The sequence below is a fragment of the Trachymyrmex cornetzi genome, unplaced genomic scaffold, assembly GCF_001594075.2.
Source record: "Trachymyrmex cornetzi isolate Tcor2-1 unplaced genomic scaffold, Tcor1.1 scaffold82, whole genome shotgun sequence".
Taxonomy (NCBI): domain Eukaryota; kingdom Metazoa; phylum Arthropoda; class Insecta; order Hymenoptera; family Formicidae; genus Trachymyrmex; species Trachymyrmex cornetzi.
The window spans coordinates 973,339-1,000,439 of NW_017300158.1; the positions used below are offsets into that span (position 1 = coordinate 973,339).

The window sequence follows — 27,101 nt, forward strand, 5'->3', positions numbered from 1 at the left end:
AGTTTTTGATTATTTTCTAAAATTTCCTATATTATATAATACAGAATTCGTGCATACAAGATATTGCCAATGATCGGAACGTAAAAGTGAGAAAATGCAATTGCGATTTTATGAGAATTTCATATCCTTATCTAACAAAAGAAAGCATGTTAAATACAAGTCTTGGATGGCAAAAGCTGAAAGCAATTTTGACGAGTCAAAGTCAGCCTGGCGAATAGAATATCGGTTCAATTTTGGAAAAGAAAATCAAAGGGTCGATACATATTTCCAAGTGCTCCGTCAAAGCGTTATATTTACGTCCACAGCATGCCTCGTCATGAATACCAAATCGGCGTTGCTAAATTAAATATCGCGCTCGTCGGTCGCGAATGCGGAAATTTCGCCGACGCAACTGGAATTCGATTAGGTCGGCGAAATTCTACCGCGCACAAATGGATGCGCACGGTCGCGTTATTCTGTGGAGTTCGAAAGGTCCGCCTCTTGTGCAACACTCGGTGAGTCGTTCGCACAGAAAGCTTTCACTGTGCCATTCAGGAAAGCTCGAAACGGCTTTACCACGAGCGGTTACTCTGCAAAGCGGGCTCTACAAAGGCAGCACTAGCTGTTCGAGTGTTTGTTAATCGATACCTTGAGATGGACTCAAGAGCCTTTTTTCAATGGATCGAGGCGGAGGAAGGAAGAAGTTCTACTCGCGTCGTACTATCATGTTCCCAGAGTACTGAGATTGATTTCAAAGCCTTGCGAGCGACAGTATGGACCCTGTGAAAATTTCCCGTAGCAATGGGGGTCAACAAATATTTTCTTTTCTCTCTTTTCTCTCTTCTAAAATGCGTTTACTGACGGTAAGTCGTAAATCGCATTTCAAAATGCACCAAATTGAAATGATTAAATACACAATTCTAACGAAAGGAAATTATAATCATCAAAAACATTGGCTAATATACAGTATATGCAGTACGATGATAGAAATGTTTAAATTCTAAAATTTATAATACCTACGTATTTCTACTGTAACGAAATTATAATAAGTACAATAAATTTTAATCAAATATCTTGAACAAAATATTTGAATTGCAAAAGAGATAAACTATCTTTGCTTATGCAGCATCATCGCGGCCATGAATGAGTTGAAACGTTCTCTTTCGCGATAGTAATTACTTGTATAATTAGGATGGTTTGAGACAACGGTTGGATGAAAGCCCTGGCTCGGTAGGGATAGTAAGAATCCAATTGAAGTTATGAACTAAACGCATAATGAGCTTGGAGGTAGCACTCCGAGGCCCCAAGTATTATTATATTATCATAAGCGGCTCTTCGTCGCCGAGTCGAGGACTCCATCGTCCATCCTCGAGAGTCACCTCCGACCCTTCGGCTAACTAATTTCATTCCGCAAGTCTTTAATTAATATTCGTCGCGAGGCGTCCAAACTTTTTCACTAGGCGAGGGCTCACAAACTCGACCTATCCGGATTGTTCACCCGTATTTGCATAGGCCAAATTCGCAGAAAGTTCTTTCTTGCTGGCCACCTTTACGTGGTTAATATTCCTCGACGAACGTATCTTAAATTTCTCATAAGAGAAAATAATAGTTTCGTAGAGAAATTTACCTCGTTCGCCTTCTTTTACGCCATAAACATTCAGTTCTCGTGACAGTTCTCAAGCACGGATATACGTTTTCGCGATTAAAAACACAACCACGTGGATTGCATTGATTTATAACTTTTACTTCCACCTTTACTGTTAGAAGTAAAAGTAATTTACTTTTACTTCTGAACGAATCTATATCTTAGGGTTCACAGTAAAGCCCTGCATCGCGTTTGGTTTCGATATCTTATTCATTTTCATTCTAACTTCCAAGATCTTCTATAATACTAAAATCTAAAAATTCCTATCTTGTTTCTTTTAACTAAACTAAGGAATGTCGGTTATCTCGTTACGGATAATTTAAATTCTACTTCCCCGACTCTTTGAAGCAATAAAACTGCACATTATAGAAAACGCTCTCGTATTTTATGAAATAATTCGGTTCATTTATAAGAAAAAAATTGCATAAAAATACCAATAAATAACAATGTATAAAAATACTAATAAATAAAAATATTGATATATAACTAACTTAATCATAAATTTATATACATATGAGGAAGTATGAAATTATAGTATATAATATTCAGCACATTCGAATAGATTACAAATTTAATTAACAATTAATTATTGAAAATTTAGATCTTTCCCAAATATATTAAATTATTATCTAATCTAATTATCATATAATCTAATCTATTATAATTTTATAGAATCGTATTATAAAATATTTAAGAAGCTTTCCCCTCTCTCTTAATACGTATTTTATTCACACAAAGTACGAAATATTAAAACTATTAACTATTTCAGAACTTTTATTTATTTACGTGTCCAAAATTATACAGGAACATTAAAACATTTTTAATGAAAAAATTTACATTTTTTAAATTAATACTTAAAAATGTATAGTATTTTACTTTATATCTACTTATAAATAACAACTTTCAAGTATGTTATTCACATTGAAGTATACAAAATCTTATTGGCGATCTTACGAGCTTTAGCGAAATTCTTATACTTGAGTGAACGACTTGGCACACTTCAAGCAAATTCTTACACTGTGTCGATGGCCAATCGTGTACAACTAAAAAGTACATGTATCGAGCACTTCGAAGTCATCATTTCACATATATTATAATTCACGTACCTATTCTAAAGCATTAGTAACTTTTTTCAACTACTTTACACACAAAAATTAGCAACACGTAAAAAGCCAAACTCTTGTAAACTCTTGTGTGTGTGTGCGCGCGCGCGCGCGCGTGTGTATGAAACAGCTAATCAATTTTATAATATATATATATATATAAATCTTAAAGAGATTTTCTTAAAGAAACGTTGAATAAATTTAAAGTAACATATTTCAAAATATATATATAACAATAAAAAAAAATACTTTCATTTATTTTAATATTAACACTAGAAGTATCAACACTTCTTTATACTCCATAAACGCACCAAGCGAATAAATTACTATAAAAAAACTAATGAAAAATCAAATATTCCGTTCGTGTAAAGGACATAATTATTGAAAACTCAACATAAATTTAATTAGTGATTCCTGACAATTTATCGGCGTTCCTTCATTTTATTTAAACGAAAAAATATTTTTTGTTTTCAATATTTTATTTAAATATTTTTAATCTATATATGTATCTTTTTTCCTAAACAATGAAAATTCTTTCTTTATCATCATAAACTATGTTTTTCTTCACATATCAAAGATTCCTACAACAATCTATTAAGAAAAGATTAATCTTCTAATAACGAGACAAAATAACGTTTAATTAAAAGGTTCTGCTTGGCTTTTTTCGTGCATGTTATGATTTATGGCGCACATCAAGCGACATGTATTGATATTATTTATTGCAATATCAGAATATGAAGCGTAAATTCGCTCTGATAAAATATGATATCAAAAGCTTAGACAAATAAATAAGTTTAAACGATAAAAGAAAAACAATGCACCGTAGAAAATATTAAGGAGTACGGAATATACCCTGACTACTATAACGTAGGCGTGTCTACGAAATGCATTCAAAGAAAACAAGAGAAGTTCCGAATGCAGGTTTATTGGCTAGCATTTTACTTGGTTGAATTACACGCGCGCAGTAGAGTTTATATGACTCCGAACTTTTCTGTTCTTCATTTGAGTATCTTTCCAACAATGTCTCAGACGGTTGCGCCAACTCTCATCTGCAAATCCAAAACGTAGTGCACCATAACCACCCGTTCTAGGGCTGATCTGCATACCTCAACGAAACGAGAAGACGTCACAACCACTGTATCGAAACTTGAGTTATACTTCAACAAATATCGACAAGGCAGTCGTCGCGCAAATAAACAAACTGAATTGAGATAATTTGTTTGCGTCGCGCGCGAATATGGATAGGGTATGCCACAAGGAGAAACGCTTCAGTTTCAGTTGTATTTACCTTACAAATGAAAAGCGTATAATCTTAACAAGAGGATCGAGTATGAACAGTGTATCGTATATAAAATAGATACATATATAAATTCTTGGTTATAATATTATAAAAGAAAGAAAAAGAAGTGAAAAGGAAGTTAGGGAACAGTTGGATCGTGCTAGCATTTAATTTGACTGAGTCCTAAAGTTACCCGGCAACTAGGCCAATATTTTATAGCCATGGCAATTAGATAATTTTGCGGTCAGGCAAAAATATGATTGTTGGCGTGTGAAAGGACAAACTTGAGCGCGGGTTAATGTCGAAAGTTTGTATCGCCACCAACATCGGACATAGTCGAACCAGGACTTGTGAGAGCACCAAACGATGACGTACACATATCCCGATGACATGGTGTATCATAATAAATGCAGCATTTAATTCAAACAAATTTCTATTTACATTTTTTAATATTTTTTCTTTTATCAAATTTCTGGTCTAAAGAATTGTAATAAATTTTATTTAGTTAAAAAATGCATTAAAAATTTACTTCTGTTATTTTAAGAGACCCGAATTTGTCCATACATTTGTTACTAAAATATTTTTTTATAAATACATTTGTTACGTTATCATATATTCTATATAGAAAAATATGCATTTATAAAATAAAACATATAGAAAGACCACATTGAAATTTTATGAACCAATGGAAAAATTTTGTGTTTTATAAAAATAGTTGTATCGTATAACAGTACATTTATTATTAGATCTCAGTACATAAGCTGAACGTGAAATGTATATTATCATGGGTAACCATTCGGTATGATTACTACCTGTCCTCGTTATTAAATAACGTAAAATACATGCACCGCATATAAAATTTCTGTACGCTAAACAACAGAAAAAAAAACCAGCTTATATATCTCAATAATACATTAAAGGTTGCGTCATGTGTTGTAATAGAATATATGTAACAAAGGAGAAAAAGACAAAATAAAATGTGCTGGCTAAACTTTGGTTGAGCACGCGAGTATTTTTTATTAACTATATAAACAACATATTTTATATTTATTAAATATACACAGAAGAAATGTTACTAATTAAAATTTAAATTAATAGAGAAGATAGTTAGGAAAACGTTGCACAGCATAAACTGCAGATATATATTACAAATACAATTTCCAATAGCACACATTATATAATAGCCAGCTCGAAATATAATACCATTATAATTCCTCACACGATCATTTATAATCTCATTTATACTTATACACATTTGTGGACGCATTAGATTTTACACCACTATTTGAACATATCCACATAATGGAGAATGCGAATGAAGGTACAAAACGAGATGGAATCCTAATAACCGAGAGTGTACTCGGTTATACCCGATTTCACCACAACGATCAGATTTTACAAATATTCTCCATTAACGTTCGGAATTTTCGTTTGTATGTATAAAAGGGAATAGAAATGTGTGCGTGTTCTCGTTTAAAACGGATACTTCACAGAATATAACGAAGTTAGTGAAATAGAGATCCGCATAATTACCATGTACATCGATATCACGTTACGCTGCGTAAATATTCATCTAATGTTCATACCTCGTTAACGTTGTCAGAGCAATAGCATAGAACCGTTGGATCGTGAACGCTTGGAAATTGTAAGTGATATGTTGTATCTAACGCAATCTTAACGCATCGGAAGGCTAGTCCATCAGAGGTAACGGGTAGTCGACGTGCAGACATTGAATAAGCAACGCAGTCCGTTTGCGTGGGTAAAGCGTCGAGTCTTGTTGGAAATACATACGGCACACTGCCCGGCACTGAAGTGCGCAAGTACGCTCGTGCTAAATAGGGAGCTTACGATACATTCTCCGACATCACGGTGCAGCAGCGTAACACCGTATGCGTGCCACCGGTCGATCCGGACTGTCTACTTACAGCTGAGTTGCAGGTGGTCGTCCCGCAGTTAAAGCGGCCAAGACGCGAAGTCGGCCAGCCCCTTTAAATTCACCCTTCATCTATCGCTTGCCTGACGACTTTAAGTAAGGGAAGGGACGCCTCTTATCGCGCTGCGGACCTTAACACGTTGCTACTCATCGAGCTTCTATTACGAGACTGTTGTCGACCCTTTTCTCATGATCGAGGGAAGCCGAGTTTAGACGGAAATCTCCAACAACTCGGCGAGTCCTTATGGAGTGCTCGAGTATACTCCGTATTAAATTACATGACGATCTTAAACTCACTTGGCTCGGAGTGGGGCAAGCCGTCGGATGGCGTATGGCTTTTGGTTACAGACAAGGGAAAATTCTGTTTCAGGTACTTTACGTCCCAGCTTGTGATGAAAAACTATATTTGAAAAGATTTTAAATCACCATAATTTTATTTAGTACGATAGCGTAACATCTAAGGCACGATAAAAAAAGCTGAATTCCCTTTTATTGATGATTCCCTTTTATTGACAATTGCAATATAAAGCGATGTCTTTTATCAATTATTGAAGAATGAGAGAAACATCCTGACATCGTATGTCACGATTGATATTCCACTGGTTAGCTCTTTCAATGTGTCACGGTTTGATGAAGCCACGCGAAAATCAAAGTCCAATTCAATTAAAGGTGTCCCGTGATTTTCTCTGTGACCTATCCGCGACCTATCCGCACAATCTATCCCACATGATTTACATCTGCATCCAACGAGAACCACGATCGCTGGGGTAGCTGTGCACGTTAAAAATCGTTAACCGCCGATAATTACTTTTATAGCTCAAGGGGCGAGTCAAGTACTCTTCTCTGCCCTCCCCTGGGTGGTACGCCATGTTAAGTGTACAACGTTGTGTATACGCATGTATGCGCAACACTACAGAAGCTGGATGAAACGTCAACAAACGAAACTACCAACCAACAACCGCCCAGTACGTTCCGTACGTCCTCCCACTCATCCCACCCTCTCCTTCCTGTATATCGGTTCCTCCTGTATTTTCCGACCGTCCATCCTCGCTTTAGGCTGTGAGTAGAGGTTTCTGCTTGTTGCATCGATGGGCAGCCGGTCGGTTGTTCCGACGAGAGTTTTTGATTGGCTGCCCGTATCACAACAGCCCGCGGCTGGGCGTATATCGAAGCAGCATGAATAGTAAATTGGTTGGAATTGCCGTGGAACGGGAAGTTTATATCCCTTAGGAGAAACGAGCCACAGGACGCATGTATCCCATTTCAAAGCATTATCGCACTCTTTGCGATCGACCGCGACGCGGACACATCCTTCCCGTATGAACCCAGAGAACCAATTGACTTTGATATCGAACTGGTAACGTGATTAGTATCATGTCGTCCGAGATTATCCATCAAACTTCACGTAACGCAATTTGCGGAGTCTAAAGACCTTGACACAACCATAACATGATGGAAATGGATCTTATCATCGTATTTCATGGGTATGACGCCGGGCAATGCTGGTAATAACTAAACATAGTCTGGCAAATTTGATCATGCTCGATTGCTATCATAATTGATTCGAAGGATTGAATACAGTAACGCGTCAAATTTCGTAGAGCAAATTTTAGAGACAATATTCAAGGGGCCGTTAGTTAAGTGAAATATGAGATGTACATCTGAGTATCTACGTAAAATTTGAGCACAGTTCTCTTATTGAGTTATTTAATCTTAAGAGTTATTTAATTTTTTTTATTTGATTCTTATATGTAAATTCCCTTTTTGTAGTTCTTATTTGCAAATTTTATGAGAAAGTAGCATTACGAATTAAATCAAATTTTTTATATACTAATAAAACTCTAATAAATATTCGCGCAAAAGTTTAATTGGATTCACTCATTCATTTAAAAGTTATTTACCTAAAACTGCAGCAAAATATGATCGTTCGTTACTCTACATTATAAACCAAATTATTTATTGTTTTGTTTTCCGCAATTGGTTTCAGGGCGTATTTACAATCAAAATTTTGTGCTGATATTGACTAGTATTGGCTAATAGCTTAATATTGGCTTTTTTGGCTGATACTTTTAGCTAATATTTCTATAGCCTTAATATTTTTTTATGAGATGTATTTATTAAACAATTTTGAAGCTTATTTTTAAATATAATGTTTAATAGGATTTTATTAAAAATTTTAATTCAGATTAGTCCGATTCTATCCTGATTGAATGGCTAAATCCTGTCGTGATTGAGTTTATAGATAAATATTAATATAAATTAATAGTTACATATAAAGTTTGATCAGTCCGAAAATTTAGCTATTTTGCCCCAACCTCTAATTGAGATTAATAAACATGGTATTCCATAATCGATTCGTAAATTGTTACATTTTAAGCAACGAAGCTATAAATTGTCCAACTAACCAGAGCATATCCATCATGCATATTATGCACCATTATCATATATGAGCTGCATAGATGTACATCCTAAATATCTTGTTTATCCGTACAGATATGGCGTATGCTAATTATCGTGACATAACATCGTATTATCATAACATTGCGATGTTAAACATCGTCGTTTCGATTAAAAGTTATCGAGTAACAGTAGCTGGTTTAATAATCATATGCATAATAGTCCTTTCCAATTACTAATGGTCGAAATAGTAAACAAGATGTAATTAATTAATTATACATATATTCCAAGAATATGACGTCTCTTGTCCTATTTCTCCTTGGCGAGATTATTATATGTGCTAAATCGGTTTTTTTATATTACCCGCACGATTTAACTAATCGAAGGACAAAGATGTCCACAACGCTTGCGAGCCTCTCGAACAGATGAGCCGCAATTTCTTCTGCCCCAGTATCTCCGGGTCACTCTGACTTCCTGACTCGATAATGCGGCAAGATGTGAAACTTTCGGACAGAATACGAAATCCGCGCGTGATGCGAATTAAGAACGCATCTGTTTGCAATACGACGTAAGGTCAATAGAGAAAAATACGATATATCTTATGAAAGTTAGTTTAAAAAGCAGACAACGCAATTGTACCGTGTATTTCGTGTCGCAAATTGACGGAAATTGGAGGCTTTGTCGTTTACAATTGATCCGTTGCGAAGTTGGGACCCTTAGTGCTGGTTTAAAGTCTTGACTAAAGCTCTTTGCTCCTTTTCTTTTTCTGATTCTTTTTTCGTTTTTCTTACGAACTACGAAATTCGAGAAATGCAAAAATCACAAACAAATAAAGACATATTGTTAGCGATAATAGAGATGATAATCTCAATTCTGACATAACTTAATACATGTTTGTTATTAGAATCGACAACTTTTTAAATATCATTCGAAGTTTAAATTTAAATCGCTTTCAATTTTTTCTTAATCTATATAATATGATATTAAAAACCTTCCTACATTTATAAAGTATTAATAATATTACATATTTCGCCACAAGAGTTAAAGAAATTAATTTTATATAATTATGTGGATGAAATTAGTGCTATACTTATACGTTTTCCTTATTTTTTAACTTACATAATAAGCTTACATTTCTAACTGATACATTTCTACTGATCACAAAACATTTAAAGTTGATGAAAACGACTTGTATTTTTCATTGTCACTATAATTGCTCCGAGTTCGTTCTCAGTGACCCGTTTCGAAAGAGGTAATGTTCCAAGCCAGACTGTGGATGTTATACTGAATCCCGTAGGTATTGTTCTGAGGAGTACCCACACTTGAGATGTATTTCGCACAAGAGGCAACGTATCCCGGTCGTGCATCTCCTCTTGGCTGTGTGTACTAACAGCAGTCGGTCGTTGCAAGATCCATTTGGTCGTTAAAACACTTGGTCTTTCCTATTGCACATCCGCAATTCAGAGCTATTGGGAACAATCGTATTGATTATCCATGTGTTTCAAAATTCGTTTAAATAATGTAAATGAGACTCAGGGATATGGATTTTTAAGTTGAAATAAATGTTACATATAATGGACGTTAAAATGTACGATTTTGCTTCAATCGAACAACATCGACTGAGCCGTTTAGTCCAGTAAGCCGGAATATATACGGAAATTAATATCGATGATTGTCCCGGGAATAATAATGGCTGTGTTAGTTTTCAGTAACAAACTCCTCTGTTTAAATATTGTACTTGGTTAATTATATTGGCATGTTTAAATACCGAAGTAAATAAAGACAAATTATGGAACACTTTTAAAGAAATGAAAACATATGTAATAAATAAAAATAGTAATAAGTTAGAAACTTATTTGAATGGTTATTATTCCAACATCTAACTTTGGCCGTAGCTGGTGTTTCTTAGTTGATTTAAAAAATGTCTTATCACACACACACACACATTATTAAAGTTGTATGTGTAATTCCATATGTATAATGTCTTTTTTTAATAATATAAGTTATTTTATATCGCATTTATAAAATCATACAACGTGGCAATCTCGATGGCAATCAATTATAAATGTTACCCATAATTATAGCGATAAAAGATGTAGTGTTTGCTGTTCCATGAATTCTCGATTATTTTGCTAGAATATTAAAGATATTTCAATATCATCATTTAAATAACATTATATTGTGAAATACATTATATCACAATATATACATGTTATATGTAGACTTATCTGAATGATTAATTATATGCTTCTCTAAAATCATATATTTAATGATAAACATGTATGTATAAGCGCTTGGTAGATTATTTTTTTGTTGAGAGATCAACAAAAATAATTGATTAATCGAATTAATATACCTAATATGGTAATATCCTCGATTAAAAATAATTTTATTATAATTTAAACAAATGAAATTAAATAAAAAAATATAGATTTTGATTTAAAAAAATAAAAATTCCTTATGCATATTTCTACCGACAGTCAGCAAACAAGAGTGACGGTATCTTGCTAAAATTAGATTTCCGTAGCTCGAGATCGATCGAGTTTACTCAAGAGACGGTGCATGTACGCGTATGCCCTGCTTCAATCCCAAAAACTTTGACGATTATACAAATCGTGCCGATAAACCTACTTCGTCCTCGCGCAATTTCGCCTCCGGATTTCCGATGTAAATCGGCGCTCGTTTGTCCTCTCGACGACGTCTACTTCAGAACGATTCGGCCAATCAAGATCATACATCACTTTCAAAGGGCACAAATGCATGAAGCGAGCGTGTATGTTTTTACATATGAATCGACTAGGGAAAATTATTACGGCAAACACATGTGAAATATAGCACTATGACAAAGCAGAAATTTGGAAGAACAGACAAAAAGGGAGATTGCCTCGTTTTAGATGAAAAAATTATATGTAGTAAAACCAAAATGAAAAATATGTAGATTTACTTCAACATTTGTGATATACTGACTTATCTTTTATCTTTATATATTTAATACAAAAAGCAATGTTATGCAATATCTTTCTAGCACATAGAATACGAACATTATATATAGGTAAGATTTCCACAGAATTTCATACTCAAAGGTAATGATCAATTATCTACTTATTTTGAGTATTAAGTTAAAAATGTTGTTGTTCAGTACTTTTAATACTCGAAGTAAGTAATTTTCGGTATTAAATAGGTCAGTATTAAATCAGATTTTTGTAAGGGTTGCTGCTGGGCTTGAAGAAAAGGGAAATCTAATATATTCTCTTCTTCGTATTTTTTTTCATTATTCATAAATTATGAATATAACATAAAATAATTATTTATATGGAAACACGAGAAATTCGCCAGAATTCAGAGTCGTCTCAATATTTTTCTCTCGAAATCCGCTACAGTAAAGCTACCACGGACTAGACTATCCAGCTCACGTAAAACAGTCGCAATTTCGCGGCCATTTAATCGTGAAAGTGGTCGAAAGTAAATGATGGTAGACAAGCGCGGGGGCGGATAAGGCGGTGATTTTAGAAAGGGATGAGCGACATAGGTGCGAGAACCCGCATGGAAAGATAGATCGCCGGAGACCGAGCACACAGGAAAAAGAGTGAGAAAGAGACCCAATGTTTGTAGTAGTAACTCGTGAGTAGTTGCCGAGCGAGTCACCACTGCAACCACTAACCCAACCCCGATTCCTCGACCAAGCAATCACTACTATCAGCACCTCGGAACCAAGACCAATCTAACAGTAATACAGTCGCCTGGCTAACGTGTTTTTACAAGTATCTCGGCGACGCAGTCTTCGCAATGAATATGATAATTGCACAACATACACGAACATACGTTCACGACAGAACGAGCCTTACTATCTAGCCAAAATCCGTACTCGCAATTCTATAAACAGGATAAATTCGGATATTATAGCCATTATATAATTTTTCCAATAATCTAAATAGAGCATTTTTGTAGTCATTCTAAAAGTCTATGGTCATTTTATCCGAGTTTACCCTTACAGAAATTTAATATTGGCCAATTTAATACTAGCCAATTTATTATTGAAAGACAATAATTATTTACTTATTTAGAATACTAAAAGTACTAAAAACAACAGTGCTTTTAATACTTAAAATAAATAATTAATTACTGTTTTTCAGTATTGGTCAGTATGTATTAGATTTCCGTAAGAAATTACATAGTCTTACAGAAAAACTTCTGTAAGAGCACGTGTTTCTCTCGTGCTAATTTGCGAATATAATATTCGAATATAGATGAATGTATTCTCCTCCCTCGATTTTTCTTCAGTTTTGCTTTGATAATACGGTACATTGCACCAAAATAAATCAAAATAATTAAAATCCTTCCTTCCACTTATTACATTTTTATCTATCTTATTGTTAGTTTTATATTATGTAGAAAATCACGATCGCGATATCATAAACTTCTACTATGCCTATTGTTACAAAATTCGATATAGCAATCGTGATGTACGAATTCGATACGAATGCGAACGTTCTCGGTTACGCATAATTGCCTTCTATTGCATCCTCTATAATTGCCTTCTATTGCATGCTCTGATACACGATGCAAGCGAAGCGTTGATCGGGATCATAGTGATTTTTACGGTGGAACAGCGGTATGAACAGCGCGCAACTCTGGAAAATCATGCACCACGCTGACCCATAGTAAAATAGCGACAGCCTCGTATGTAAAAGCTCGGCGTATAATTAGCCTCGCACACGAAATGAAATTCCTGAGGGCTGCCGCCTGCTGCGAACATACTGCACAGTTTGGCGGGATCAGGTTCGGGAACGGAGGAGGTGCCGAACACGTCGGGTTTAGAGGGTCGAGGACGAATGGAGGTGTGCGGCAGGGGGTTGGCTGGCGGAGGATCGGTGGTAACGGAGGCAGCGGCGGCGGGTACCGCCTGCGGAGGGTGGCGAGGGTTTGCAGAGATGCGGATCGAAGGTAATATAGGCACACAGGCGAAAGGCGAACGAAGGTGCAGAGAGAGGATTGGTTTTCCCGTTTCGGCGAAGCGGGAGACCATTTCGTCGTCGAGTGCGGAACGCTGTTGAACACCCCCGTGGCTCTTTAAACGCTCGGATCAGTTTCTCTCTCGCTCTGGATCGTTCTGTCTCTATCCTTGTCTCGTTTCCTCTTCACATCTTTTTCTCAGTGTCTTTCTCTCTCTCTCTCTCTCTCTCTCTCTCTCGCACTCTTTTCCGGCTTAATCTAAAACAGCTCACCTTTGCGTCTACTTATTTTCGATTGTATTCCTTGCATCGTTTATACATTCGGTCCTCGATCCTCGCAAAAAACCCACATGGCAGATTATCGAGACGATACACCTAATAGGATGATTCTCGACTGATTGATCAAATAGGAAAGTAATTCGCAAAAAACGTGCACTGAAAAGATATCGAACTTCGCATCTTTTATTCGTGCTTGTGTGCAAACACGTAAGTGTCTAAACAACAATTTAATGAAATTGTTGATTCCGTTGGATTGCCGTATATTAGTTATAAGCGTTATCTCGGTTGAAAGACATAAAGCCGCTTTTCTCTTCAATACCACACTGCATCGTAGCTGCAGTGTATAGCGGCAATCTACCTATGTATCGAGGCTATATATATTCCATACTTCTGATTGCACGATTCCGGATGAGTGATCATAAACCGCGATTTATACGCACACCAACAAACTACTGGAAATGTTTAGCAATAAAATGACCATTAAGACGAATTGATTCAAATCAGGCGTTATGGATCCAGAAACCAAGAGTGTCTAAATACACACGTACGTATTGGACGTCTTTATCGGGGCCGCCAATCTATTAGGACAAGTCTGAGAAGGGAGAAAGCTCGAATTTATGCGGCGACTACAAATCTTGGCTTGGCCCGACTCGGGGAGAACGAACGAACCAGAGTAGGGAAGCACGAAGCACCAAGCGAGACTCGATTCTAGAGACTAACTCGAGCGCCGAATATCACAGTGATTGAATACGACGAAAACATCTCGATTAGAAATCCGTATTTCTCGTCGTGCTCTTATTTTTTATTTAAACGGTTACTTTTGTAAAAATTTCCACTTAATAGTATATTGAACATTAACAATGTGTGTGATTATTATTTCTCACACTCTTATTTTGTGTATATTTTATATACTTTTATCAAAAATTATAAAAATGTATGCAACATAATTATTTGGCTAGACCATCATCTTAAAGTAAATAATAATGTAAAAAATGAAATTTAAAAAGGATTAAAGCATCCAGACTGTTCATCAGAATGTTTCTTAGTTATCAAGATAAAACGTATTAAATTATCAATAAATCACAAATTATAAATATAAATTTAATAGGATTGAATATAAAGAAAAATATGAAACTTGAATAACTTCCATTAATTATAGTACTTAAGTTGCATAATAATGCAAATAGAAATTTATGTAAACGGGAAAGATACCGGCACGACTATGTGTACAATAATTGTGATAGAGATATAGGAAGTACAAAACAAGAGTCATAAATAATAACCAAGTAACCCTTTCGCATAGATTTGGATGTTGCTCAAACTTCAGTGTGAGCATGGAGTTCAAAGTAAAGCTTTTCCTCAGAACGAAACCGCCTATCCCAAGATTATACGGAAACTTTAACGGCCATGGTTACTCAGCTTTCTTGGCAAAGTATGGCAGCCGTGGTTTAGCTCGCAGGTTTATTAGTCCCGATAATGTCTCTGTGGAGAACACGCGTCTGTGTTTACTGTTAGATTGTACTTGAAGGTATAGACTTTAACGTAATACATGCACTTGCAACAAATGTATTATGCGTCTTTGTGTGAAACTTCGATTTATACAAATCTGAGCAATATTCGTACTTCCGAATGTGAAAAATTTTCTATTAACTTTGCATGATTATAATTTATTCGAGTTTCGAGATTCACTCTATATATATATTTTTTATATAATTGAACTTATTTAAGTAGCTTTTGAAATAAAAAATTTAATTAGAATTGCATTTTTCAGTATTTCATTATATTATGTAACTAAAACTTGTTTTATTCTATTTAAAATTATATGTATAATTTAAAAACTTTTTAATTCATTTACCAATTTCAATTATTAATGATGATATTATGACATATGTAAAACGTGATTTATAATATATCGATAATGTTATATAAAGTACATTATATATAAAAATATCTTGTAATATATTAATTTTGAATTCATGCTTATAAACTCAAAATTAATTTAATTGAGCTTGACTTAATTAAAACTTAATTGAAGATAATATCTATCATTATAACACTATACACTTAAGTAGATAGTAAAAGTTATAACTTACACGCAATCTCATCGTGCGTCGATATACGGTTATACTATCCATAAAAAGACGCATCGTACAGTTTATAGCGTAATCTTGAAAGATAGGAGAAACTGGTCAGGAAATACCCAGTTTTTGTCATTATGAGGAGATCCATTAAATTGTCGTTAGTATCGTAGTGGCATAAGGATGTACAAACTATCGTCACAATGGTAAGCGAGTGGGATAAGAAGAAAGGGGAAAATCCATTCAAACGTAGACTTCATTTAATGTAGCACATTTGTACAAAGCCCTCATGATCGAAAGCATTTGCTCCGCCATTCTTCATGTACCTTATTGTATCGCGAATTTACGCTTGACTAATACCTGTATCGAGTTCTTCGGTGTACAAATCTAACGTCAACCCGGCTTGGCTCATTTATCATTGAGCGAAACCTTCACTAAATCTCTCAATATTTTTTCTAACTGTCCGATTACAACGAAACTTCCATTTGAAAGATTAAACATCGAGAGCTTAGAAATCCTTTTAACTTAACATAATACGTATTATATAAGAACAAATATCAATCAATTATTGGAATACTATGCTTAATTAAAAATTATTACGTGCAAGATTGTTTACTGTAATATCGCAGATAATTGTCAACACCGATAATAATCAATTCTGTAGGTTTTATATTCCATACGAATCGTCGCTGCGTTATTTTTTTTGCACGTGTCGTTTTAACACGGATATTTTGCAGGAGGATGATACGTCAAGAGTTAAGGCCAGTAGCAAAGAAAAGAGAGAAAGAGAGAGAGAGAGGGGGTGTGAACATAGACAAGTGTGTAAGTGTATTACAATCAAAGCAAGTTAGCTACGAACGTTATCTAATTTACCCTTTATTAAAAATATGTTTCATACTTTTTTCTTACTTCTTACCTCTTTTTAAATAATTATACTTTGCAACCTTTCAAATACCTTTAACATTATTATTATATTACTTATCTATGTTGTATTTATTACTATTATAATTATTAATCATTCTCTTATCTTTCCACTTTCACTCTTCATACTTGTATACATTGTTGCGTGGAGAAAAATATCAGCACTGCTATATATCACTGTAGCTGTAAAATATTACAATAGATCAACCGGGAGAACAACAGCTGTCATTTCGACACTAATTATGCGTTGATTTAAAGTAATATTTTATCGCTTCAATTTTTCTTCGTACATACACAGCCGTTCTCTCTTTCGTCCATATTTTTTTGAATATATCGTTACATTAATAAGCGCTTAAAATGAAACAGTAAATGTAGCATTATAAATATATCACATGGTACACCCAAATATATTCTATAATTTTTATTCGTGAAAAAGTATTTCTATTTGTATCCTGCTGTCGAAAATATTTTTCGTTGACTATTTGAAAACTAAAATTACGAGCGAGTGAACTGCTGTTTATAGTATAACTAATGGTATTCAACTAAATTGGTAGACTTGTATGATGGTCTTTTATGTACGTACATACATGTATACCGAGTGCGCACCTCGGAACATATGCACGTATATGCGTATGTAGTAACATCGTTCTAATGTTAAAAGTATTTTTTTATGTCGTAACGTTTTACAATACAATTTGTATACATTGGCTTTAATATGCATGCTCGTATACTTCCCCTTGTTTGAAAAGTCTTATCGGACTTAAAATATTCTAAATTGAATGAAAATGGTAATAAAGGAATACGACAAAGAGAGAGATACGGTAAGAAGAGAATGAGAGGGGAATTGTACAGTGAGCAAGGTAAAAGAAAATCGAATCTTCCTTCACTCTTTTTGCTCTATTTTTCATATTCCTCATTATTTAATTTTTCACTCTTGTCGATATTTTTATGTAATTTGGTTATTATCATCCGAGTGAATCAGTGCTCAGATTTCTTATAAGAGAAATGGAGTCGGTGATTGTATGCACAACGTTTCTCCATCAAATTTTATCCGTAATACCCCCATTCATACTTCGCATATTTCGCATTTCATTACTTTCTTGTACTACATGCAATTTTTCTTAGTTCATGTGCACCTTTATATACGTGCACAATTTCTCATTCAATACTTTCCCATCATGTTCTCCGCTATAATGTTAATATTTGTTGGGAAAAGGTTCTAACAGTATCTATTTATAATTTAAAATTATATATGTAGACAATTAAGTAAACATGAAAACATGATTTAATAATATAATACAAGGCAAATATATAAATAATTGCAATAAATACATAAGAAATTAATTGTCAAATTTTTACATACATATTACAATTTTTGCCTGCATTTTTTTTTTTTAAGAACCTAATATCGCTGGACGTATATCCGGGCACGAATTTAACACAATACAATGACTTAAATACACTTTTGTGAAGTTATGGATAATGCAACAATAATCCAAATAGGAAACGGACAAAGTATTCGTGCGACGGGAACCAAGAAACTACCCATTCCGCTCAGTTCGTCCTGATTTACATAAACCACTAGAAAGTTACAAATGCAGCGTCAGTTCGAGCATTGATTATTCAGATATCCACGGATGTCCGAGAATAAGAAAAAGGAGAATAGCCACGGGGACAGCCAGTGTCCACTTAGTACCCGCTACCATGAATTTAGTCGGGACGAATATTGGCGCGCTGCTAGGGTGACCAGTGCCAACGAAACTTCAAGTACCCGCGTTATTTAAGAGGGCACGAGATACGTACATTCGGGTTCTATCGTCGACCACTGGAGATTCCATCCGCCATAAAACGGAGAAAAGTGGAAACTTCCCTTTCGGGAGAAGGAAAGAGCAAGGAGATATTGCGGAGGTCTAAAGCCGTCGTCCTTTCTTTTTTTCTCTTCTCACTTCAGTGTTCTGCACCTTTTTTTTACTTAAGGTTAGAACTAGCGCGTCCGGACTCCGACGCGGTCGGTAGAAAATTTCGAGTTTACCCCCGAATTTCTTGTTGATCTTTCATCTCCCGGCTCTCGGGAGCGGCGAGTTATCGGAAATTCAGTGAAGTAAAAAGTTACTAGATTCGCGCGATAAATCTAGTTATTCGATCGCCAAGTGGTTCCCGCTAGATAAGAATAAAGTTTCACGGGAATACGCCGGAGCCGCCATTGACCTGACGTATAGAACTTCGATTTAGGCACGTCCACGTAATCAGCTGCCTAATGAGCCGAATCTAGAACTACAGGCTGTTTCCGTAATGGCGGATCTTCGACCAGGCACGTCCGAGGGATCATAAATCACGGATCATTTGCAAAGAGCGAAAGTGACCTGATAGAACCAGCGAATTTGGATATTTTCTTGTCGGCACCAAATTCTTGTTCAATCGGCAGTATTATAACATGGATTATTAGTCGATGAAAATTTATAGGATATTTCTGCACAGAAAATTTTTAATCCCTATAATATCGTTGCTACTACGCTCGCGTACTCAATACTCGAAAGTAGTTACTTACTTTTATTGCCGCGTAAACTGACACGTAATTTCTGCAAGCGCAGCTCTCGAAAACGTCGAACTTTAAACATATCGACGGTGTGTGACTGTGACTATAATACGTCGGTAAATAGCGTTTTCAGGATCGTGCCAGTCGTGCAATCACGTTAGGGTTGGGTACGTATTAAGACCTTAGCGCATACGACGCATGAGTCGACCACTTAAAATGGAAACGTCGAGAAAATCATGCCTGAGGGGTTAAATTGGAATATCGCACACTCAATGGAATCAAATCAGTTTGAATCGGTATAGTAGCCCAATCTCGAAAAGAGAGAGAGAGAGAGAGAGAGAGAGAGAGAGAGGAATATTTCGATTAAAGTACTAAGAATTGGCAGAGAGGAAATAAAGCCAACGTTCGAAAGAGCAAGTCCAATTATATCTGAGAATCATTTTTTTTTACCAGATTTCTGTGGTATTTCTGCATCAGAATTTTAAAATTTATAAATTTCATTACTTAAAAAAATAGGATAAAATATCAAATTTCGTAAATTATTTTTTTGTCAAAAAATTTTTGAATTAAGTAGAAATATCTTGTCTTATTTTTATTACTTGTATTCTCTTTTTAATTTTATTTTATACATATTTTAAATGACATAAAAGTTGTCAATAATACATATACGAATATATATGAGAAATTTATTTTTTGAAAAATTACATTACATTTTCTATAATACATTTGTGACTAACTGACTTTGGTTGAAGCTTACATCGGACTGATACAGCTACTTATATGTACCTAATGATGTAAATACAAATCGACATATAACGATTTTATGCATTATAGATGATACTGTTCATCCCGATTCTCATTTGAATATATTACTGTATATTATGTATCATATCAGAATCAATCAAAAACTCAACGTGATAAAAATACGATCGTATAGTTGTTCTTTCATCCAGTATCATTCCATGTCCGAATCAACTTCATCTCCGCAAGCTTTCTTTGAAATTTTTTTTTCTCTTTCATGGAATCCGCTCCGTACGAAAACCATCGCCATAGATCTACAATAGCTCTTCAATTTTTCAACCAGATATTCTTGATATAACCGCTTCAAAACGTTGGGAGCAATTCTTCCAATCGATCCCCGATATCTTGAATCTCGATTCCTCCTCTCGCTCTCTCTTAAATCTCGAAAACTACGTCCACAGCGCGGACAAGTATTGACAGAAAAGCAGTGACAGCTTCTCGTGTCGCTTAAAATCCAATATAAAATTAATATTCTGCTGAAGGCAATTTATTACAGTTTTAAAAAGAGGATATGAAGTATAGATCCAGCATCATTTTAAAATATCGTGTCGTATATACGCGTTATAATCATTCTGTGCTAGAATAAATTATTTATGAAACGATTATTATATATTTATATGTTCAAAAATAGCTTTTGTTCTGAGCTTTTGTCGGAATTATTTATTCACAAACTTTAATTTACTTATCTTGTCGGAATCAAAATTATATTTTCAGGTATCTGGCAATAAACATGATAATTAATATTTTTTAAGAGATCGAATTTTCTGTAATTGAAAAATTTATTCAATCGTAATATTACGAAAAACTTTGCATGTTCTGAGTAGGATCATAAACAGCAGTTAGACGTACAGATAGACATATCTTTTTTGTATGATGATATGATTTATCTGCATCTTGACATAAAATTGCTTGCTAATTATAAAATAATATACACCCACACATTCACAATATGATGTATATAATGTGTATAATTCTTAATTCAATTATTATGAATACTAATAATGAAGCTATGCCAAAATAGTATATAATCTATGTCTGTAGTATAAATGTTTAAGTCCAATGATATAACGTCCATACACATTTATTGTATATTTATTATATTGTATTCTATAATTATAAAACAACATAAATTACAAGACTTTCTCACAAATTTAGTAATCTAATTTCTTCTGATAAAAGAAAATAAAGAATGTTTATTATACATTAGAAATGCTTGGGGAAATTTTTGATTTACTCTGAAAATATTTTTTTCGTAATGAACAGATTTAGCAATCATATGACTCGTAAAAAATGATATCGCACTAATTAACTACCGTATCGCGATAACGCATTGATTCGTTACATTTTGTCGTATAATAATTCTCAGCTATTAACTTGCGAAACGACCGGCGATCAAAGAAGGTAAAACCGTAAAAAGTTCACAGCTTCGCAAGCGTCAGAAGTGCAGATATTTCAATCTCTCTTTTTGCGAAATAAGCATTCTAGAACAAACAAAATTTTTTAAAGCCGACCATAGGCGGTGGCGGCGACGGAGGCGGGCAAGCTGCGCCGACATTCCGGGAATACTGAGAATAACGTTCACCAGGCAATAAAGAGATAATGCCGAGCTTTGAGAAAAGAAGAGAACGTCCCTCGGTAAGTTCTTAACGGGACGTTCTGCCGTTCTGAGAACCTCCATCCCTGAACGAGGCAATTACAGGCCGTGGTTTACCGGTCGCGTTTACACCCGTAGCCTGCTTCTGCCGTATAGGCTAAGCCCCCGTACGATCGTAAACTTAGCTGACGGGATTCAACCTCTTTGGCATTGGCGTTCGATATCTCGAGCTGCTCTCGCGTCCCGCTCCGACCACACCGTGAAACCCGGTTGACCTCTTTCGTAGTATCAGTAAAAGTAATACCGTGGGAAAGAAGGGGGGGGGGGGGGGGAAAAAGTAAAGGATACATGAGAGATCTATCGCGTTGGGGGAAGTAGATACTTTCAATAATGGCTTTCCTAAGGCCCCATGTGCGTGTTGTTTCTTATATTGCTATCGGGATCGTATCCGATTGTCGTTCGATGTCGCAAACGGAATAATCATTACATCGTGCGCTGATCGTTTTTTGATGAATATCTGCGTAACTCTTCAACACTGCTCATTCTTTATACGCCAATCATGACTGCAAACGAGCAGGAGTTATGCGTTCAACAGCGTGATTGTGTGCCACTGATTGATAACAAAATAAATGCCTCAATGAGGTATGGCAGCTAATATTTCCCGAAACATTTCCCTGATCACGGAATATTTTATTGTAATTATACAACATTGTGACTAATATTTGACGCATAGTAATATCTATGAATACAGCATCCTATTTTCAGAATTTTGATTTAATATGTAATTGATAGAGTTTTAAATTAAGCGCAATTGAGAAAAATTGTTACATTGACATCGATTAAAACAGCTTGTAATATAGTGGACGTTGTATATGTGTATCTAAATTAAACTTATTAAACTTCTCTACACAATTTTGAATTTTATATTTGCTAAGAGTAATTAATCTCCTAGTGTAAACAGAATCAACATCAACAACTTGTAGCAAACGTAATCTAAAAATTCACAGTATAAAACTCGTTAGCTCAAGCCATAATTGAGCTTTCGTAGTAAACTGTTTTTTTATATTACATATTTTTTATATTACATAGCAATATGTAAGAATTTCATATATTTAATACTCTGTGTCATAAATTTATGTTCTGAATCAAGAAAGACACGTAACAATTAATATTCAGGAGTTATCGCCGTAGCTGCGATTATTAACGCTTGAACCAGTTTTCTTAGACCTCTCAACAGGTTATGCAATTAAATAAAGTTTAAAGTTTGTCATTTTTTTTGTCTCACAGCGAATGCAAAGCCGTTGACGTTCGATGAAGTTTACAATCAAAGTAGTCCGACCAACTGCACGGTATACTGCGGCGGTTTGACCAATGGTTTAACAGAAGAACTCATGCAGAAAACTTTCTCACCCTTCGGATCCATCCAAGAAATTCGAGTATTTAAGGACAAAGGTTATGCTTTTATCAGGTAAATATGTGTATTTTATAATATTTTTATTAAAATATGTTTGCAATATATAAATATTTCAAGCCCGCCCATTGGTACTTAATAAATCGGTATTATTGAGGAAATTACTCCAGATAACAGACATACGTAATTTGGACAATAGATTTGGGTTATTCATTGATCACTATTAAAGTCATTAATTGACGTTTTCAAAACATGAAAATGACAATCTAATGTCACAAATAAGCGACATTATATGATAAAATGATGATATAATAATGATATAATGATGATATATATATATATATATATGACCAAAAAGGTACTTGAGAAAAATTTACTGCGTCACCCATTAGCAGTGTTTAACTTCTGTGATCGTACGGGATATTTTGTGATTATCTATGAATATTTAACGTTAATCTTTAAGTAGACGGAGTACTCAGGACACCCTAAAAGAATTTTATTTTTACAGTCATATTTTTAATAGTATGTATAAAGCTGAATTTATATTAATTACACTCTTATGAAATAGATTAGAAGATAGAAGGACGTAAAAATAATAAACTTTAAGACTTCTCTGAACAATATACTTTTTATTTTCCTTTTCCAAAACAAGATTTTTAAGATAATTATGCGTCGGATGCTATAACCGCCTAATTATTTAAAAATTAATGGAAATATACTTATGACAGAACAATTTAATAATTATTGTCAAAAAGATGAAACATACAGTTAAAATTTTTTTTTCATAAATAAATATAAAATACAGTTTTCACCAATTTTTACATGTGCAAAATAGCATCTATATTTTTTTGACACTTGTTTAAAGAGAGCACGTCTAGAAAGAGCCAAGATATTAATTAATATTTAATTAATAGACAGCATGCATTTTTTCAAAATCAGAACGTAAGACGTGTGAAGATGTCTTAAAGTCGTTTTAAATGATGTCTAAAAAATGTTTTAATTATGTTTTTATGACGTCTTATGTCTCGATTTTGAACGTAGTAGGATACTTATTTAATTATAATTATTATTTAATTAAGAAAAATGATAATTAATAATCATTAAATATGACAAAATGATATTTTTCTGTTATATCATCAGAAATATCATATTTGTTTTATGTCATTATTTAGTTGACTAATATCGAAAAATATAAATAGTCTTAAATTGATATTATTACGATGATCTTACTATACAGCAGTTAATCACGATTGCACACAAAATTCCGTTGGAACGAACTTTATTTGGAAATTATTACATTTGAGACGGATTTTAAAGTACATTCAATAAAACGATAAATATAAATAAGCAGGAAACGATAATTAAAAGAAAAACTTATACTTTTAAGTTTTAATATCAATGTAAAATGAAGCATTACAGCTCAAAACCCGAGATATATATTACATCATAATGAAAATATAATGATAAGATAATTGAATAATGATGAAATGACTGTTATTTTTTGTTATTTGATGTCATTAGTACGAACATGTCTAGTATTTGATGTCGAAATGATGTGTGCTTGCCGGCTAAGCTTTTATAAGAAAAGAATGTTAGACAACGTTTGCTAAATGAAGTTACACTCATTAAATTTAACTTTAAATTTTTTTTTACTTAAACATAAACTTATATTTTTATAAAAACAGTATGCTTGTCCATGAACATACATAATTATTAATTGTAAGTTATAATTTTTTGTGACAATTAAATAACCAATTTAAAAATTTTATAATAAGATCGATTAAACATAGAACCATATTACTACGAGCGAAATATGCTAATTATTTTGTTTCGTTATAGCTTTTGTAATGGTGTCATGGAGAATAATAAATCTGCTCTAATTATTCTTTTTTTATTATAAAGTTAGCATGATATTTGCGGATTGGTAGTCCACAATTCGCATTGATTATTCATTAATTTTTTTTGCACAGTCTAATATAATTTTACGAAAATAGTTTAATTAAAATTGACTGATATTGTTCTTCTTAATTCAAAATCAATCTTCTTTTAGATATAGTTCTAAAATAAAAATATGCACAGACTTCTTATTAGTTTATTTAGTAGTCTATACGTTATTTCAAACAGTCTCTGAAACAATATGTTTAAAATAACTTCAAATATTCATCTGTTTTTGTTACATAAGAAATATATGCAAATTTTACTCTTCTACCACAAGTTTTTCTTTTAATAAATGAATGTAAAATTCACGAATTATTTTTCTATATCTTAATGAATTGTCGTAATTAAAAGTCGTTTTACTCTATCACCGTTTAAATTACAAAATGATTTATCGATCACCAGACTCCACAAAGAACACTTAAGGCCAATTCTCGTGAAGAATTAAACGGAATTAAACGGAACTTTAGTATGAAACCCTTGAAACCATTTCACTGATTATATAATCAAAGTTCGTTAATTACCGAAGCTTTTTACTACCTTATAAAAAAGTAAAATCTAGGACAAAAATTTAATATATTATTGTCATACATTTTATTTTAAATTAAGTCAAACTTTAATTTACGTATTCCTGGTATTACGTATTCCTGGATGGTACATTATATTATTATAATAATGCATAACTTTTTACTTATTTTTGGTGCTTGAAATATTCAAGTATTCAATTTATTTGCATAATAATGTAATAAAAATTTCCAAAATTGAACAAAAATGTATAATTATTTTTATTTTAATCAATTTTCAATCAATTTTTTCTAAACTAAACGTTTTGTATTTTTAAAATACTTTATATAAAATAAAGTGATAATAATAAATAAATTCATACAAATTTTTATTTTGAAAAATATTATAATTTCTATAATCAATTATAAGAAAAATTATGTCGTCCTTATTGAAATCTATTATTTAAGCAATCACCCTGAAGCCATTAGTGCCATTATGCTAGATTACTATACATATATGTAGTATTATGCATGGCTGATGATATGCTTGAACTGACTCTCCGGATAAATTTATTACAAAATCGAACAATCTGGCCTAAAGCTAATCAGGTAAAATCATCGTGTGTGTTCAGAGAATACATTTGCATAAAGTGATTGGATTTGGGGCGCGTAACACAATGGTTATAGGGAGACTTGAGAAATTTTATACTCAAAATCATGAGCAATGATTGGTATCACCGTAATACGAGTCATCAAATGAGATTTTACGAAATATTAGAAAATCGCATGAATGCATCAATACCCCGCTTGTGATTTATGGCACGAAACGCGAGAACATGTCGGATCAATGGCAGCATGTCGGACTCATCAAGCTCGAATCGTGGCCATTTCATTAATCTACCCATTACATTCGCACAGATCATATATTTCAGTTCAACTTCCCAAATCGATAAAATCAACTTTATTTTATGTTTCAAAAACATCCATAAAGAATTATTAAATTTTTTAACGAAAGTCACATTTTGTAATATGAATAATTTCATCTATAGAAATAGAAATTAATTATCACAATTAAACATTGGAAATTTCGCTATATAAAAAATCGTTTTCATATCGATATTTTCTAACCATAAACCATGAAACATAACAGTTTCAAGAAATCAGCTGAACATTTATATCTGCCGAAAGCGAATTCAGTGCTCTACCTTAACGACGATGAAAGATCCGTGACCTACCTCAGAAAAGACCACCGAGAGAATGGAAGGCATGCTCTAGAACGAGCGATGAGAGAGAGAGAGAGAGAGAGAGAGAGAGAGAGAGAGAGAGGGAGAGGGAGAGAGGCAGAAGGCTAGAGGGAAGTAGGAAACGGAAAAGAAAGACACAAAAAACCCTTACATATCTTCTTCTTTCTACCCTTTATCCTCCCTTGCGTCCGCTCGATATCCTTGTCTATCCTTATCCGATACGATGGCCTCTATCGTTTCGTATGTCTGCCACAGTTCTGCCACCCCTGGACAATGTCCGTCGTTCAAATATCTTCCGTCTAATTGCTCTTCCTCTCTCCGTTCTTCCATAGCGTGGAACCCGGAAACGAATATCTCGGGATGACGTATGGACTTACTGCGAGGTACAGCGAGAAAGCAAGACGGGAGGATGGATAAGGGAAGGAGGTCTTTTCTTCTCGGGTGAAAGAAAGAATCTTATCTGCCGCTGGTTATCACTCGAGGTACGGACTTAGAGAGGGGGGGGGGGGGG

General features: G+C 33.9%; 1 protein-coding gene across 1 annotated transcript in view; it reads left to right on the forward strand.

Moving 5' to 3' along the window:
* The window catches only part of LOC108768666 (nucleolysin TIA-1), a 165,574-nt gene that overhangs the window by 134,601 nt on the left and 3,872 nt on the right, over positions 1-27,101 (forward strand). Inside the window, exon 5 of the mRNA XM_018519188.1 lies at positions 22,785-22,965. Within this exon, the coding sequence (XP_018374690.1) occupies positions 22,785-22,965 (181 nt within the window). The remainder of the gene's footprint in view (positions 1-22,784; positions 22,966-27,101) is intronic.